General features: G+C 42.7%; 2 protein-coding genes across 3 annotated transcripts in view; both read right to left on the reverse strand.

Annotated features, from left to right (window-relative positions):
- Positions 1-128: 128 nt before the first annotated feature.
- On the reverse strand, positions 129-9,154 carry cfap36 (cilia and flagella associated protein 36). 2 transcript variants are annotated; one of them, XM_080507699.1, is made up of 11 exons: positions 8,827-9,154; positions 8,358-8,422; positions 8,097-8,198; positions 6,457-6,571; positions 5,938-6,025; positions 4,124-4,286; positions 3,435-3,524; positions 3,007-3,091; positions 2,089-2,246; positions 1,776-1,940; positions 129-675 (listed from the first exon to the last, which is right to left on the reverse strand). In XM_080507699.1, the coding sequence occupies exons 1-11, from the start codon at positions 8,930-8,932 to the stop codon at positions 592-594; spliced, it is 1,221 nt and encodes a 406-aa protein (XP_080363825.1). In that variant the 5' UTR covers positions 8,933-9,154; the 3' UTR covers positions 129-591. The 2 variants fall into 2 exon arrangements, with proteins under 2 accessions (XP_080363825.1, XP_080363826.1); XM_080507700.1 differs by lacking the exon at positions 3,435-3,524.
- A 4,306-nt stretch (positions 9,155-13,460) lies between these two features.
- Positions 13,461-17,205, reverse strand: part of LOC308138115 (inactive phospholipase D5) — a gene marked incomplete at its 5' end in the record, with an annotated part of 64,938 nt that continues 61,193 nt past the window's right edge. Inside the window, 4 exons of the mRNA XM_080507093.1 lie at positions 13,461-14,288; positions 14,925-15,015; positions 15,245-15,410; positions 15,527-15,663. Coding sequence (XP_080363219.1) covers positions 13,756-14,288; positions 14,925-15,015; positions 15,245-15,410; positions 15,527-15,663 — 927 coding nt within the window. The 3' untranslated portion in view covers positions 13,461-13,755. The remainder of the gene's footprint in view (positions 14,289-14,924; positions 15,016-15,244; positions 15,411-15,526; positions 15,664-17,205) is intronic.

Here is a 17,205-nt window from a genome sequence, read left to right on the forward strand (position 1 = left end):
CTGAACTGGTAGAAAGTCAACAAAAGTCGGGATTTCAGTATTCCCGCTGACAGGTGTCGTGTTGCATAACTGCCATCTTCTATTTCCTGTCTGCAAAGTATAAACAGTTAAAGAAAAGGATATCTCACTTTTAATTGTGAAACCTGCATAATGCAACCCCCCCCCCAAAAAAAATAAAAATCACATTTTCCATATTTAAAAATATCTTTGCATAACAGTGACTAAAAACAGGAGGAACAATCATATTCTCTCTGCTCCACTAGTTACACAACTTGCGTTACTCCTAATTTGGGAATTTTCCAGGGCCCTGAAGTTATATTCTGATCTAATGAACTCTAAAAGGCTTATAAATAAAGCATGTACAGGGAATTTCTTGGTTTAAAAAAAAAAAAAAATTGTGATTTTGGACAGCATGAAGACTTAGGGGGAAAAGCTTAAAGCGTGTGTGTGTGAGTGTGTGTGTGTATGTAGCAGCACAGCTTAGCTCTGTAGACATCAATGGAACAGACGGCAGGAGAAGGAAGATCCTGTGTTTCGTGGGGAGAAAGAACGAAGGAAGCCGGTGTGAATATTGCAAGTTGGAGGAGGAAGTTATTTCTTGATGACTTCCTCTTTCAGTTTGTCCGCCAGGTGTTTTCTCTTCTGAAGCCTCTTCCTCTCCTCAGCTGATATTTCCTGAGTAAACACAGCGGAGCAGGTTAATAATCACACGCCGGGGCCACAGATGGAGCAAAAGCAGCGAGAAACACGACTGAACACATGTGCCGCTGCGCCAAAAGACACAAGTACCATAAAACTAAGTCACGGCAATAAACAGTTTGAACCGGTTTTGGTGCCACACATGTAACTAACATTGGCTACAAATTGCACAAATCTCTGTGAAGCCAAACTGATCTTCTCTACTGATGTTTGGTGGATCTGATGATTTAAATCTACAGAAAACAAGACGTATGAGCAGTTTCAGGATGCTCAATGTGGAGAACTGTAACCATCCTCTCCACTCTCAGAAGAGAGTTCAAGAAAAGCGGTTTAGCATTAGCAGAGAAAATTGGGCGTCGTTTTTCAACGGATGCTCCTCCCACAAAACGCATGTCCCCATACAAATGTGGCACCATGCAAAGGGGAAATAATCAGGATTTCCAAAGTGGTGCAATCAAGCCCTGAACAAGTTCACTTCATCAACGCTTTTGCACTTCCGTTTTGAGGCAGACCGTGACCAACAGGGGGAGCGCTACGCTATGGGACGCAGCTGATCACCTTCTGTTTGGGAGGGTGAGCAGAGTGCTGAGCAGGAGGAGCAGGAGGAGGTGAGGGGGAACACACCCCGTTCCTCTGTAACTGCCCCACTGCCTCCTGACACGCATGCAACCAGAAAACCAGCGAGGGGGAAGAAACAGAAAGGAAAAAAAACAACAACAAAAAAACAGGAGTGGGTTAAATGAAATTTTGATTTCGAGAAGAAACAGACGAACATGAGTATGATGGTGGAACACAGAGTGTGATATCAATACGATCAGTACTCCTGAAAGACTGAGGCTGTGCAAAGTGGAGAAGGAAAGATGAAAGTTTGCTTCGTGATCACAGAGACACTTTAAACATTTTGAGCCGGCGTCCGATATCGAAAATGTCGCCGGACAACTGCTGCGATCGAAAATGTGAAGGGACAGTGCAGAGTGCCACGTTAACCCTTCGGAGGTCACGTACTGAAGTGATTGGCGGTGTCGTATATTTCAATTGAGGTTCGTTTACGTGATCATTTCTCACTGGCGGCTTACCGGGGTGCTGGCGGGGGCCGGCGTGGGGCTGCTGGGGGCCGCCTCCAGTTTGGCCGTCTGCTTGGCTTTCTGCTGCTCTTTCCTCAGAGCGTGCAGCTTGTCGCGCTGCTGGCGGAGGTACGTCGCCCTCTGCTGGAGCTGCTCCTGCTGGGACGCTGACAGCTCCTGCGGGGGGACGAGGAGGACGAGGAGGAAGAGGGGGAAGAGGAGGACGAGGGGGAAGAGGAGGACGAGGGGGCAAAGGTCAGGATTCATACCGTTGGCAGAGGGTGTGATCCCAAACACAAACGCGTTCCGCTGCACACAGACTTACAGTGTAGGGCTCCGAGAAGCCGGCCTCCCTGTGCGCCTCCTCCAGCCACGACTCAGCAGGCGTCGGACTCCGGACGCCGCTGAGAGACGGCTCGCCGGGCTTTACTGGAGCTCTCACCGCTGGGAGGACTCTGGACTCTACGCCGTTGCTGCTGCAGTCTAAAGCAAAGTTTGCGTCATTCCAAATATCTTTCTTTAATCTATAGGAAAGGCTTTGCTAATGCAGCCAGGATTTGAACCCGGGTGTCAAGAGCCGTCTGTGACAACCAATAACGTAATGACTTGCCAATAATGTCATTAAGCAGTAAACCTTTTTTTTTTAAAGATGGTGGAAGACGGTGCAACATAAAATGTATCCTCAATTAATTAATATGACAACTGTGCCATCCACAAACATATTTTAGATTTTTGTTAAAGCCTTCAATTCCATGAAATACAGCCCTAATTATATATTATCAGTATTGCGGCTGCAGGTATTACATTTTGAAAAATTAGAACTCGGCAGGTTAATACATTATGGGGTTTATTACATTATTGGTGGTTACACAAATTAAATAATAGTATATGAGACTACTTATGTAGTATATTTTCAAGCAAAATAGACACATGTATATAAGTATAGATGTCTATAGCTTTAGAGACATGATCGAAAAACTAAATTAGAACAACCGTAATGAAAAGGCAGAGATCTCAAGCTTAAATGCATCATTCGTAATCTGCTGAAGGGTTTAATGTATTTTATTGGACTTTGTGTCGATGAGCTGTTCGTCAGTGTGATACAAACGTCTTGTGACGTCTAATTTGCCCTTTAATAGGACCTCTGTATCCTTTAATACTTGGCCAGGCTTCGTTTGCGTATCTGAAGGCGACTGAGTGGTAAAATGAAATGACTTGACTGCTTCCTCCACCTCTCGGTTACCTGCTGTGGATTTCTTAGCTGCACTTCTCTCGTCTCCAGCTCCGGTCGCAGCCGTCTTGTTCGTCGGTTTACTCTCCGGGCTGACCTGGAGGAAAGGACCCACAAGTGCATACGGGTTTCACAACATTCAAAGACAATGCCTCATCGGTGATGAGTGAAATACAGAGGACACCGCAACTGTTTGAGCAAATAAACAAGTGAGGCTTCAGAACTACAAAGCTGCAGTCTGGGCTAAGTAACTGACAAGGCCCTACGAGTCATCAGGATGCATTGATACACTGGTTTAAAATGACACGCAACACAAAAATAATAACATTTCCTCCGTTTAAAATTTTGCCTCGGTGTTCGCTACTGTAGATTCAGCGCTTTCGATGCATCCTGCGGTCTGACACTTCGGCGAAATGATACTATCTCTACAGTTTAGTTACCAGTTTAACTTCTGCAGGAGTGTTTCCGTTCACGAGTGGGGCGTGGTGACCGTTGGTGCAACTGGCACCACTTTTCCCCTCCGCTTTGGCCTTCGCATGGAATAAACATCACATTTGACAAGATGTCAGGTCATACAGGGGCCTTTAAAGGTGCAGCGCGTTAGTTTGACCCACTACACCCTCTTGTGGTAGAAAGTGGGATTACACATATTTTGATCTTCAGGTTGAATACACAAAGAAGACTTTCAGGTACTCATTCATGCTTAAAGCAATACAATCTGGCAAATTGTGCCTTTAACCCTTTATAGGTCTCTCTTTGAAGTACTGCATTTTCAACCCTGTGGAGGAAAAATCAGTAAATTGTAACTTTAAATGTAGCAAATGTGTCCTTTTATTGGAGTATAAAAGCAGTTCGAAAGAGTAAAACAAGCTAAAATCACACTAATTCGAAAAACCAACGCTAAAAAAGAAGATGTCAAGCAATGCATTTCTTATCGTGTTACTACATTATAAAACACGACAGTATAGTGTTGTATATGTTGCCACATTTAAATGCAGATATTCTAATGAGCAGTTTAAAGCAGCAATGCCACAATTCCTTCGTGACTGCAAAAGCGTAACTCAAGCCAGCGCTTACAAGCTTGCCGGGTCGGGCATGCGGGCAGCTCTTACAGCTCGTGACGCCTCACCTTGGCAGAGTTGCGGAGTTGGCTCGGAGCAGACGTGGCATTCTGGGATTCACCACCTTCCATCATCATTGGCTTATCAGAGCAGCTGCTGGAAGTGGAACCAACTTCCTCCTCAAACAGCAGCCTCCTGGACACTTCCTTGTCGTACTCCTCTTTGGACTGTCTGCAAAGAGGAGAAATATATATATATGGGGAGAAAAAAAACAGCTCACATTAGTGTGGGAGTGAGAGACAAGGCAGTGTATTGAATAGTTCAGGTGAGATAAGAGCCTGATAATCTACAGGTAAGCGGGTTCTCGTGTCCATTCAGCTGTCGGTAGACAGCACCGATAAATTAGTAGAAACTCGAACAGGACCAGCGATTCCCATGTGATTCACACAATCTGCCCTCGGCTCCCCGAAAGGTATCACCGTCACTGGGACACAATCCGCCGCAGATCCTTTAATTTGATTTCTATAATATACTTCACCTCGGTGAGGACATGCACACAGCATTTAACAACAAAATCCACGGAGACGTGACTAAAACTTGACAGAAGGCGATGAAAACGGATTGTAAATCAGTGCATTTAGACGTGTATTGAGGTGTTCAGCAGACGTTAAATGTGATCAATTTAACACAGACAGCAAACATCACTGGACTTAACTTAAGTCCGTGTCTGGAATGACACGCGAATAACTGATCATGGTGAACGTGTTGCAGTTTTAAAAGACACCAGACAAACGCAATACAATGCAACTGCAGACTCGTGACTTCCTCATGCTATGTGGTGCAGAATCCTGCATCAAGAAAGCATTGGATCAAGGATAAAAGTCACAAAACAAAGGGGGGGAAACATTGTTCGGCTCGACTGATTTGATTTTTTGTTTTTTTTTTCCCCCTCGCTCAATGTGTGATTGAGTAAAACCAGCGGTGATCGGCGAGGGAGCAGAAGTGGGCGACTCTTTCTACTCCCTCACAGAGCACCTTTAATACAAAGGGGGATCAAAATGCTATTTTTTTCGATTGCTTCTTGAGTGTCAATCCGTCCAACCTGAATTAGCTGGACCCTAAGGAGCTTAGCCGCGGTCTCATTAGCATGGTGTGTTCTACATGGCCGGGCCGTCAATAGCAAAATCCCATTAGAGAGCGGGGGATAGGAGCTTCGGCAAGCCTGAGCGCATAAAGGTGATGGATACATAGAAAAAAAAAAGCCTGGAGTCACTGTCGCCAGGTTAAACGGTTCATAGATAGACGGTACGCTTCCAACAGAAAGAATCACGACATCAGCATCGCCATTCTCTACTTTGTACAGTCCGAAATGTGCAAAAGGTCACAAAGCCTTTGAGCTTTTGGGTTAAAATCGTCTTGCTTCCATCATGTTTGCTGCATTGTTGAATTGATGGATTCTGAAATAGGTTTTTCTATTTAATGTATATGATTTCATTATTGAAATAATGAGGGGGGGGGGGGGGGGGGGTAATACAAGCCATTTTATTCTATCAACATCTTAAGATGTTAAAGCTGTAACATCCCAACTGAAACCTACCGTTAATATTTTTACACAACATAAAGTAGAAAAAGCGATCAGGATAGCAGTGTTGTGGTTGTGTACTGAAGCACGCTGCGGCGGCTCGTCCCCTCAGATTCAGTGAAGCGAGACGTGCGATCAAACGAATGGGAACTCCAGGTCGCGCAGACTGGCAGCTCACAAACATCGGAAGATTGACGAAATGACACGGTCTGCGGGAGCCAAGGGCCTTTAAAGGGAGCGCCGTCTATTTATGAACGTGTGTTGTGGGAAAAGCAAGGTCGAAAGATAGAAGTGACTTACTTGAGAACCTCTTGTAGGATTTTCATCTCTTGCTGCTGCAGCTCCGTCATCACGTCGGCACCGTCAGTGAGACAATCTGGCAGAGCTCCTACACACACACACACACACAAATCACTTCTTTTTTTTTAAACCAATAAATTCTCTCAACCTACTTTTTTCAATGAGCCTTTTCTAAATTGTTTTGGTCGTTTCGTGACTTTCCACCAGTCACGCTGGTGGTGGTTGTGTATTGAGGAGTGATTGTGGACACTGTGTGGGCTGGTGTCGTGCGCTCAGCAGTCCCTTTGATCCCAGCCGGTCACAGAGCGTCACAAGTGTTAATGACAGTGAGGTAAGTGATCGAGAGGAAACTGCAGAGAAGCACAATTGTTTTTCCACTGCTGACGTCCCCAAAGGGAGTCTTGTCCCCGGGTCACACCTCAGCAGCTTAGCGCAGACCCTTTTTGCTTGCAGCTCCCGTCACGCGGTTGAGGCTGGTTTGTACAGGAAGGATGGCGTACGTGTGTTGGTCTGGCTTACCGTTTCTTTCCTTGATGACCCTGAGGGCCTGAAGCTGAAGCTCCATGTTCTTCTGGACCATCAGTGAGCGAAACATCTGGAAATCATCTGTAGCGAGAACTGGCTGGAACACCGGCTGAACAAGAAAAATAAAGGAAAACACTTGCGATGATTATGCAGATAATGACGAGGGATCCTTTATAAAGTAAGGGCCTGAAACGAAGAAATGTATGATGAAACAGTATGAGAGATCGCCGACTCTGAAGTAGAAATGTGCATTGATTGGCCAGCAAATCAATTTAAAATCTTAATCTTTTCACACTTCATCTCATGAGCCATCCGCTGGCCTTCATGGAGCAGAACAGGATGTATTTCCTGCATGGTCATCACTCAACTCAAGCCCCAGCAGATATTATTTCAAGTCTACCAACACAGTGCGACTTACACTTAATCTTTGACATTAGCCTCCTGTGTCCAGTTCTTTATCTAGGCTAATGCCAAGCAAGGCTTTCAGACCAACCTTTAATAAACGGACGGTCCGCTTAGCGGAGAGAAACTGGGTTACGAGCCTCTCAGTCACTCTGCTGAGCTTCTCGCTTTATCTCCCTCATGATTCACCTGGTCTCATCGTGAGTGTCTCTTATCACCGACGGTGCACAACTTCAGTTACATTCTGCTTTACAATTACTGAACAGACTCCAGTATGGCTGCAAAACTACTTCTCAACCCTCCATAGGCCACTCAATGTATATGAGAAATCCCCCCTGAAAGTGTATTTCTATACTTCAGCACTTTGGAAGCTGTGTGAACATATGTTGTTCCACACCTCACCCTCCCTCAAAGCTGCTGCAACATCTGGAATCTCTCCCACTGTGGGACCAACAGAGAAATAACTCATTTAATCTAAACCGATACCTTGCAAAGTGGACAGACCAACATGACACAGATTTCACCACTTCTAGTTTTCTGAATTGACTTTAGTGTCCCTAAAGCAACTAATGTCCTCCAGTACAATGTATCTTGAAAACAGACTGATCAACAGATACAATGCTGATGATGAAGTGCAGTGTTTCATATCTTTAAAGATGAACGCTAAAGTTTACTGTTGTTAGTTTGAAAGAGACAATAAAGAGATGCATGAGTTTACAAATGTGGTCAGTTGTGTGATAAGTTAACCTCAAGCATGACCGCTAATGGGATCACATGTTTTTTTTTTTTATATATATATATTATATTTACACAGAGCACTAAGAGATCATGCTAAGTGATGTTTGCTACTCGATTGGTAACAATTAAAAATACTGTGAACATTTCATTTACGTGATGCCTTTTCTCCATTTTGACCTTTATGTTAACCACTTATGTATTTGCACAAAGCATGCACGGGTCGGGCAGAGCGTGCAAACTATACTCAGAAAAGCCTGGCCCAGAGTCAAAGCAGACCCTTGTGAATGCTACACCAGTGTGAGGCCAGGTGGCAGAGTCGCAGCACAGATCTGCGTCCAGTCAATTCATATTGGAGGAGACAGAAACCGGTCACGTTAAACGCTGACGGGATAAGCCGTAGAATGAATGGGGTTATGTACGAAGGTCCCGATTATCCATTCGGAGGCGCTGGCAGGCTGACAGTGGTGTGCGAAGAGAGGCAGAGCTTAAAGTACCTGAAGAGTTTTGGACTTGGCAAAAGGAGACGTGCATGCATCCAGAAACTGCTGCTCGTTGATGCCAACCTCCTGCATGTAATGCTCCAACAGCTTCTCTACCTGCAAAAAACCCCAACGGATCACAGCAGGCAAATGGGACCAGTGAGCAACATAGATAGACAGATGGATAGACGGATAGATGGATAGATAGATTGCATTTTGGGAACATGTGCCGTTTTCAGTTAGCATGTATCACTGCGACAAAAGTCTGTTACTCACCAAGTTCTTGTACTGCTGATGGATTTCTGTGTAGGACAACTTATTTTCATCTTCATCATCAAAGACTGCGTGAAAATGAAGCATTATAACCATACATGAAATGGAAATTAAACTTTTTTGATGTGACAAATATCATAAGGCCCTTTGCAATTTACAATTAATCTGCGATGAAGGTACATTTCCACCAGTTCTAACAAATACAAACACATTTTAATGGGTGTGAATGTTTAAAAACAACGCGAATTTTAAAATAGTGAACAACAATGTGCAGTGTAAGGATAACAGTAAAGAGTTCGTGAGACTGATGGATTGTATAACACAACAACTTACCTCAACAACAAAAACAACAACATGCAGTGTTTAGCAGCTTTAGCTTAGCCGAGGAGCTAACGGTGCACTCCTTCACACACTCCATACGTCCGGGCTGAAACTGGACCCATTGTTTTGTTTTGGGTTTTTTTTCTCTTACCTGTGCATTTGTTCTCCATAAAGTCCGTGACCGGGATGACCCACTCGGGACTCCCCAGATAGCCCACGATGCTCTCCACCACCCACTCGCTGTCATCCTCAGCCATGTTGGCCGCTCGCGCTCCGCTCGCTCGCACAAACACGAGCGATGTTCGCCTTCGGGTCCGCGTGTCGTTCCCGCTCCGCTGCTACGACGCGGACAGGAGGGGAGAGACATCTGCTCTACCGTCCTCCATCGCAACGCGTCCCCATGAGACCCGCGGGGGGGTCGCGATTCCTCTCCTGGTCGGACGGGATGGACGCTCCGGGGAGAAATGCGCAGTCATGAAACTGAGAGTCGACGGTGGTGACGCCTAATCGGTTGCTAAGGTAACCCTTACGTCATCCCGCTACTCCTTCGTAGCGGGTTCAGGTGCCGGTGTTATGTCGAGTTCTGCGTAACTGCTGACTGGCCCCCAGGCGCGTTCACTAACTTTGCATATGGGTGCTGTAGAGGACCAAAGTAATTTTATTTTTTAAATGTAATATAGTTCTGAATCTCAATCAATGAGATTAACCCTGTAAATTCTCAATAAGCAAAACACAGTTATTGACTATTTGTATATGTCAACCCAAATGTGGGATTAACATATATTTTAAGACATTAAGATTTTAAAATCAGTGTGATTAGACCCCCACAATGTGCCATTTTAATACATTAAAGTTCGTTTAACACTGACAAACTGAGCAAAAAAATCACAGTTTGCATCTTAAATAGGAATTGGATTTGTATTTTCTGAAAAGGTTTTGATTTTTTTTTTTTTTTTAATTCACACATACTCTTGAACTGTACAGGATGATCTCCAAGCAGAGGATCAGCCTTGTGGCTTTTTAATCTCCAACCAGGGGGAAAGAGGAAATTCACAAGTCTGTCTGTCACAGGGCAAAGACAGAGGGACAAACAACCACACAGTGTTACTCCTCAGTCAATTTAAAGTGACTTGATTCACTTACACTTTTGCAGCTGGTCAAACTTTATTCTAACTGTAATTACTGAATTTAGATCAAGCATTCAATATGTTTGTGTTTTCAGGTCCCGAGGTAAGACTAAGCACAATTTGTTTTGTTTGTTTTCTGTGTCCAGAAATGAAATTTCCTATTGGATTTTGAAGAATTAGTGGTGATATTTTAACCTTAAAGTTAACCAATTAATAATATGTACATGTTAATTCCAATCAATGTTCACACAGTGTGTTCTTGTAGAAACTTGGATTTTAATTTGCTGAGGCAGTGATCCATCTATAGATAATCTGTCCTACTGCCCCTGTGAAGTAAAGTACAAAGGATTAAGTCTGAAGGTATGGGAGTTGGTCTGGGCTGTTTATTTGGAAAGTTATACATGCAAAGGTTAATAGAAACTGAATTAGTCAGATTAGCAGATGGAGCAACAAGACAGCATGACATGACATGAATCAAAACAAGGACATACTGTAGATCACAACTGCAGATCACAAGGCCCTTTAGTTCTACTTGACCAGCCCTCGGGGTGTCACTGGAAAAATCTGAATTAAATGTAATCTATTCACAGTTATTATTGGCTTTATTACATCTGAAATTAGCATAATTTTTCAGAATTAGAGTGTCATAGAGGAAAAAAGAGGGTAAATGAAAAAATTGTTTTTAATTTATCAATTTATTGAACCTGAAATTGAGAAAAATGTAATCATGATTTCCAGACAAAGACCAGAAAAGGAAATTTGACACAGACAACACAAACAATTGCTCGTAAAAAAAGTGTGTTTAAAAACTACTCTTTAATCAAATAATATGTCTTACTGAGCAAAACTCAAGTCAACTAAAGTCTCTGTCCATAGTAGTAGTGTTCATTTCTTTATGTGGCCTTTTGCTGCTCGGCCATCTACCTCCACTGCGGGTTCCTTTAATGGATATGGGAACAATACTACCAAGTTTCATCATTTCTGTCAAGGACACAACTCAATTTGGCTGTAGAGAGAGATTGTATTGTTCCAATAAAAATGTTTTGGTGCAATTGTGTGGTCAGTTTTACTGTTATTGTTAAAAATGTATTTCTATTGCTGCATCTATTGCGGCCATGAAAGACAATGAGTTCACATGCAGAAACGAGTAGCTGAGATACATATTTTTTATTAAGAGTAAAAAGTGAGTAACCATATGTTCCAGCATTGTGCATTAACAAGGATATTCAATAAATATACATTCCTTCTGTATCTTTAAAGGTATACAAGATTTAATTTTCAGCATCATGTCTGGAAAGGCTCGTAGCTACTGTGCACAGTTCATAAAGGCATGCAAGCAGCAGTCATGCTGGAAGAATCCAACAGAATAAAGGTAGGCGACATCAAGAAGCTTCAACAGTGAGTATTTAAAGTCAGCCGCTCAGAGAAAGTGCTTCAATCTCCTTAACTTTCACCTTCCCCACACGCCATTAACCCCTTTGTCCTCAAGAAAAATAATGTCTTTCACAATTTTACACTGAAATTTGTTCAGTTTTCTGAGAAAATGCACATACAACATGCCCCTGTTTCATGTCCTGTAGCAGATTGTAAACTGAGTTTAAATCTTGGCACCTGTCTTCTGGCATTAGAGCTTAAATAATAATCTCTCCTGAAAATAAGCCACACAAGAAGTGCAGTCCCGGTTCCCACACCTGAGCCTGAATCTGAAAATTGCCACCGTCTTTAAAGGTCATAATGGCTTGAAAACCAGTAAACAAATATTAGACACAAACACCAGAGTTTAGGGCACATGAGCAGCATTCCTGCCCAACATGTGACGATCAGAGATAAGAGCAGCGAAAAGTGGTGACTTTAACTTTCAGACCAGTGGTGGGGTGGTGCTTTACAAATAAATGCACTTAAAGTCACAATAAATTCAAAAAAAATATTCTCTGAAGGAATTCTAAGTTTTTGTTCGTCATTAAACAGTATGATGTAAAAAAAACAAACAATTATTGATTGATTTCTGATAAAAGAAATGGGATTAGCGTTGGATTGAACAATGTTAAGGATTTCAAGGTTGCTGTTGTTGTTTTTTTTAAGCGTGATTTCTAAAGACATCCTCTAGGTGGCAGAGGTTATCCGTGTCAGAGAGTTTTAAAGTGAAGGGACGCGTTTCGAGCTTCACTGATTGTGTGTGATCTGGTGTGTGTATGAAGCAGGGATGTGATACAACAGACCTGAGTCTGCATAAAGCTTTACACGTGACCACATGTGTAAAAATGCTCTGGGGAATAATGACGATGGAGGCCTGGACCAGGAGACTGCAACCTTCATCATAGATGAACCATAGTATTTCAAATTTTGATTTTAAACAAGAAAAGAAAAAAAAAGATAGGTTTTGAATATTTTACATGTTTTGGGTATTTTCACCAAAACTACAGTTTTGTCATAAAGCCACTCTTTTCTATTCTCATATCTCGTATTCATTTAATAATGTTGTCCGACGCTTTGCATGATCTGTCAAAATGAGATTTGCATGCGTCAAGGAAAACTGTTAATAAAACATATATCAGCCTTCAAAAACATATCTATTCATGAGGGCGAGGGAGTGTGTGAGAGTAGGAGTCCACGAGCATTTGGCTTCACTTTGGCTTCAAAAAAAGGAGGAAAAGTAGGAAACTATATATACTAGTCATCACACACTTGACATTATAGGCCAACATGTCCTTGAGGTTAAACTGCTGCAACTGTGGAGCTGTGTTAAAAATTCAGTGTATTGATTGGACTGACAGCAGAAACCCTCTGGCCCCTTCTTCTAAATGCTCCTCCAGTATTTGTTCAATAAGTCACAACATTGGAAGGATTTCCATTCAGTTGCACCTCTTTCTCCTGGATTGTATGTGGAAACAGTTATTTGTGAGGATCTTATCAATTGCCTCTGTTACACAGAAAATATGGTTTCTTCTGTTAAATTGGTGCACAGAAAGAATTTACTTTTTTAACGGCTTTGACTGATGAAAATGGGAATCCAAAGCAAAAGCAGGTGTGTCATTTAATTCACTGGCGGCGTCCCTGTGATAAAACATTTTCTTATTATGCGCGGTGGAACCATGCATCTTGTCCTGGGTCGTGCAGCTGCACACTGCACTTGTAGTAATGAGGTTAAAGCTCTGTGGACGTGATTTGATCAATCCATTTTGTGCTGCAGTTCCTTGACTTTGGGTCAGCGCTCACAATGAGTTATGAGGTTGTTTCCATCAAAAGACTAATAACAAGTTTAATGAATTATTTGCAAAGGACACATGGGGTTGTCCCTTTCCACTGATTCAGACAAGCTACACGTGAATCATCGGCTTGGTTTAGATATCTGAAGTTACTGGAGGTTTAAATATAACTTTCTCAGGATACATACAACTATTTTACAAGAGGCTAAAGTATCCACGGCTACAACTACAAAGGCTATAAAAGATCCCCGACAGCTGAAGCTGCTGTGTGGCAGATCTCCCTTCAGCGTTAGGTGTAGCTTTTGAAGCTCGACATGCTGCACAGACTCCCCGTCTCTGCAAAGGCATGCAGGTGCAATTCCCCCTTTTAAAGGGTGATAGATTATGACTGTCACTGACCGCATAAGTGACAGACAATATTCAGGCAATCAATACAATGTCATATTGCTGGCGAGAGCTCAGCAAGGACGGATAAAAGATAAGTATCAAGGATGTACGAGATTATAAATATGTTTTTCTTTAAAATTCTAAGTGTTCCGGTTCCCTTTTTGAAGGAGCCATCAAAAGTGCGATACTGCAGATAAACCTTTACTTTCTTTCATATAACTATTTTTTTTTTGGTACATTATCAAGTCCCACAGACCAGATAATACTGTTTTCTACAAAATGACAGTATTAAGATGCTACAAAGACTCAGTGATCGAAGTCCATGTCACTGGAAAGGAGCCGATGTTCAGACGGACCCAGTCACAGGGCCGTGTTGGAGATCTCCCTGCAGCCGCTGCTTTCAGCAGACTGACCCGGCAGATCTGCTGGATTGTCGTGGCTTCTACCTCGGATTTCTACGTGTCTGCTTTCAAAGTGACTCATTTGGAATCGCCCCCTCTCTTGGTTCCCGTCCATGGCCAAGCCTTGGCGACTGATTCTGCCCAGTCCTTCGTCCGGTTGCTTCGGTTTGTCGGCCTTCTGCCCGTCGACTTTGCGATGGCTTCTCAGTGGCGCGGGTCCGTTGTCCTGATGGCCTTTTCCCAGGGGCAGCGGCCCGCTGTCGAAATGTCTACCTTTGGCGGGAACCACCCAGTTGATGTGGTGCTTGTTGCAAACGGGGATTTTATTAGCCTGCAGGGAGCGGGTGTAACGGGAAAACCAGTCCCGCTCAAACACAGCCTGGAGCTGCTCCACTACGGTGGAGTTCCTGTCCTCGACGCCCTCTGGCTGACTGATTACCAGGCCCGCGCCTGCGTTGAAGGTGAACTCATTTCCCACCCAGTCAAGGTTACCTGCCAGTGAAATGAAAGAAAAACCCATTATGACGGAGAAGCCATAACTGTGAGGTGCAGTCAGCTTGGCTTTAAGGTCAACTAAAAGAAAATAAAACCTTTAAACACCTTGATTTCTGTCATCGAATCTCTTATATGGGAGGTATCAAGGGCTAAACTTCACGTGCCGCCCAAAATGGGTCAAATAAGGGGGTTGGCGCTGTCTCTCAGTGGAAATAAATGTTTTAATTATCATTGTGTTATTAAAAGTTTAATCCCTTCTCTTCGTAAGAGTAGTGCATTTCACATTTTCCACTGTCAACATTAAAAAGTTGTCTCACCTGATAACATTATTGTCTTCAATATGTAGTTATTGAGCACAGTCAGTAAGTTATTTGGCCTTTACGCAGTTTAAATGGTGCAAAACGCATACTTTTAAACGTCATGGAATTGGAAGTTATCAAATAGTGTCACCGTTATTTCTTTTTCTTTATAGCGGAAGATATACAGAAATACAGTCATAGTCCATTCAAGGCCATACACTTCTAATGATACTTTGGTTTGAGTTTCTTTTTTTGTTGTTTATCACTATTGCCTGGGTCCATCTTCAATAGAAGCTCATAGGCCACAGTTATTAAGTCCCATCGATGAGCTCACCTAAATAAATGGCTCGATCTGTCACCATGAACCTGTTGTGGTTAATTCCCTGGAGGCTGCCGTCTCTCTGCACTCTGGGGTTGAAGAACTTCTACACACACACGCGCACGCACACACACACACACACACACACACACACACACACACACACACACACACACACACACACACACACACACACACACACACACACACACACACACACACACACACACACACACACACACACACACACACACACACACACACACACACACACAGAGTGAGCATTGATAAAGTACATCTGGGCTGAAAATAGTGCACAGTGGCCTCGAACGCACAGCTTCCAGCGAGCAGTTGGCCTGCTCCATGCACAGACTCCTCAGGGACCAGAGGAAGTTGAAGGTAAGTGGATGAGTCTGCTCCCAGCAACTTATCAGCAGACGGATCCGCACCTTCCTCAGGATCAGAGCCTCCCTGATAAGCCCGTCGATACGAGACCAATACCTTGGCACAGACACACACATTCAGTAGAACACACAGTTTAATGCCTGGAATCAAAGGGGGGCCGCCGAGGTTTTGATGATACAAGCCTGCCAAGTCTTGAGTACAGGAGCACTGACCTTTTGGTGTTGCTGCCGAGGAGGGGCAAGTAGTCTGTGATGGAGATGTATATGAAATGTCGGGCCTCTTGGATGACTCTGGAAATGGCCTCCATGTCACTGCTTCGATCTCGAGGGATGAAAACGTCTGGCGAGGTCTGACAGCAGAAGAGAAGATAGGGCGAGAGCATTGAGGGAGTGTCGGGCTTGAGCTATTAATGGAAGTCGCACTGTGTAACGGAACTGTGCGAGTGAAAAATAAAACAGCTAACTGTACAACTCCAAGATGATATTTAATGTCATAGTTCATGCTCAATCATAATGTTATGTCAAGCAAGAGTCCACAATACACAGTCCTTTGAGCTGATGTGCCTTTACAGGCCCTTCAATGTGGCTCCCTAACTAATAACTAATTATGTATGAATGGCCAATAATAGAACCATTTTAGCCATTTCAAATGTAATAAAGAAAAAAATATAAAGGAATTTTCCCAAGTGGATCAATAATGTATGATTAATTTGAGTTAAGTTTATTTCTAAGAAGTGCTGCTCTATTTATCAGTTATTACTTTATTAACTGAAGTTATAACATTTTGAAAGGATGTTTAATTCTACATTAATCCTGTCATAACATTGAATTACTGGTGAAATATTACAATGATAATGGCTCACATATCCAATTATCCTATTGGTGGGTTAATACATTATTGCTTCTTACACTATAATGTAGATTTCACAATATAATACAAAAACAAACTGTATCCAGAATGGAAATTATCCATTTTCAATGTCTCAGTATTGTAGAAACTACTCAGTACATCATATTCAACTATTCCACAAGTGCACCAGTTTTCTCTGCTGCCACTATCTTCTGCTCAATAACTCTTGGCTGATGCTGGGATTTCATTTTAGAAGAAGGCGTGGCTGCTGGGCTTAAACTTACATTGTTAAAGTCTTTCATTTTGAAAGTGGAAGGCAGGCGGGAAAGTCATTATCAAGTTTTTGTTATTAAATGTCTTTGTTTACTCATCTGTTCTTTGAATTTTGCTGGAGGTAAATTACATTAGGTGGGAAGGAGGCAAAGACGACTCGTTTGATGGTTGAAGAATCAGACTCCTGGATCAGACGAACACAAACATTCCTCATCTGTATTTCTATCTTGAGTGTGTCTTGTAGATTCAGCCAGGTCTTGTAAAACCTGAAAGTTTCACTTCAAACATCTTCTTGACATGCTCTGTACATCCATATATCCAGTGACTGATGAACCGTGTGCTTCAGTGTTCTTCCTGTGTTGATATCAATCCTGAGGAAATGGACTGCTCGACCAAATCAACATCAGTCATCTCCATGAAGGACACAGAAAGACACAGAATCCTGCAGAGACACTATGGAAAATGTGCTTTTCCATAACAAAGATGTTATATTGCCTGCACATCGGCTTCTCATTCACAGTGAGGACAATTTATTTTAAGCCTGTGTCGCTTTCACGTTTTCTTTAATTATTTCCCAATGTGTATATGGATGTATGTGTATCTGTGTGTATATATATATATATATATATATATATGTATATATAGGGACCCATAGCCCGGCTCGGCAGGTATTTCACACTAACTTAGGCTATGAATACTTTGGTATTTGATAATCCTCAATAACAGATGATTCAAAAGTTGAATATAACCGGTAACTGCAATTTACTTA

This window comes from Blennius ocellaris, assembly GCF_963422515.1.
Source record: "Blennius ocellaris genome assembly, chromosome: 13".
In the NCBI taxonomy this organism is placed as follows: Eukaryota; Metazoa; Chordata; class Actinopteri; order Blenniiformes; family Blenniidae; genus Blennius; species Blennius ocellaris.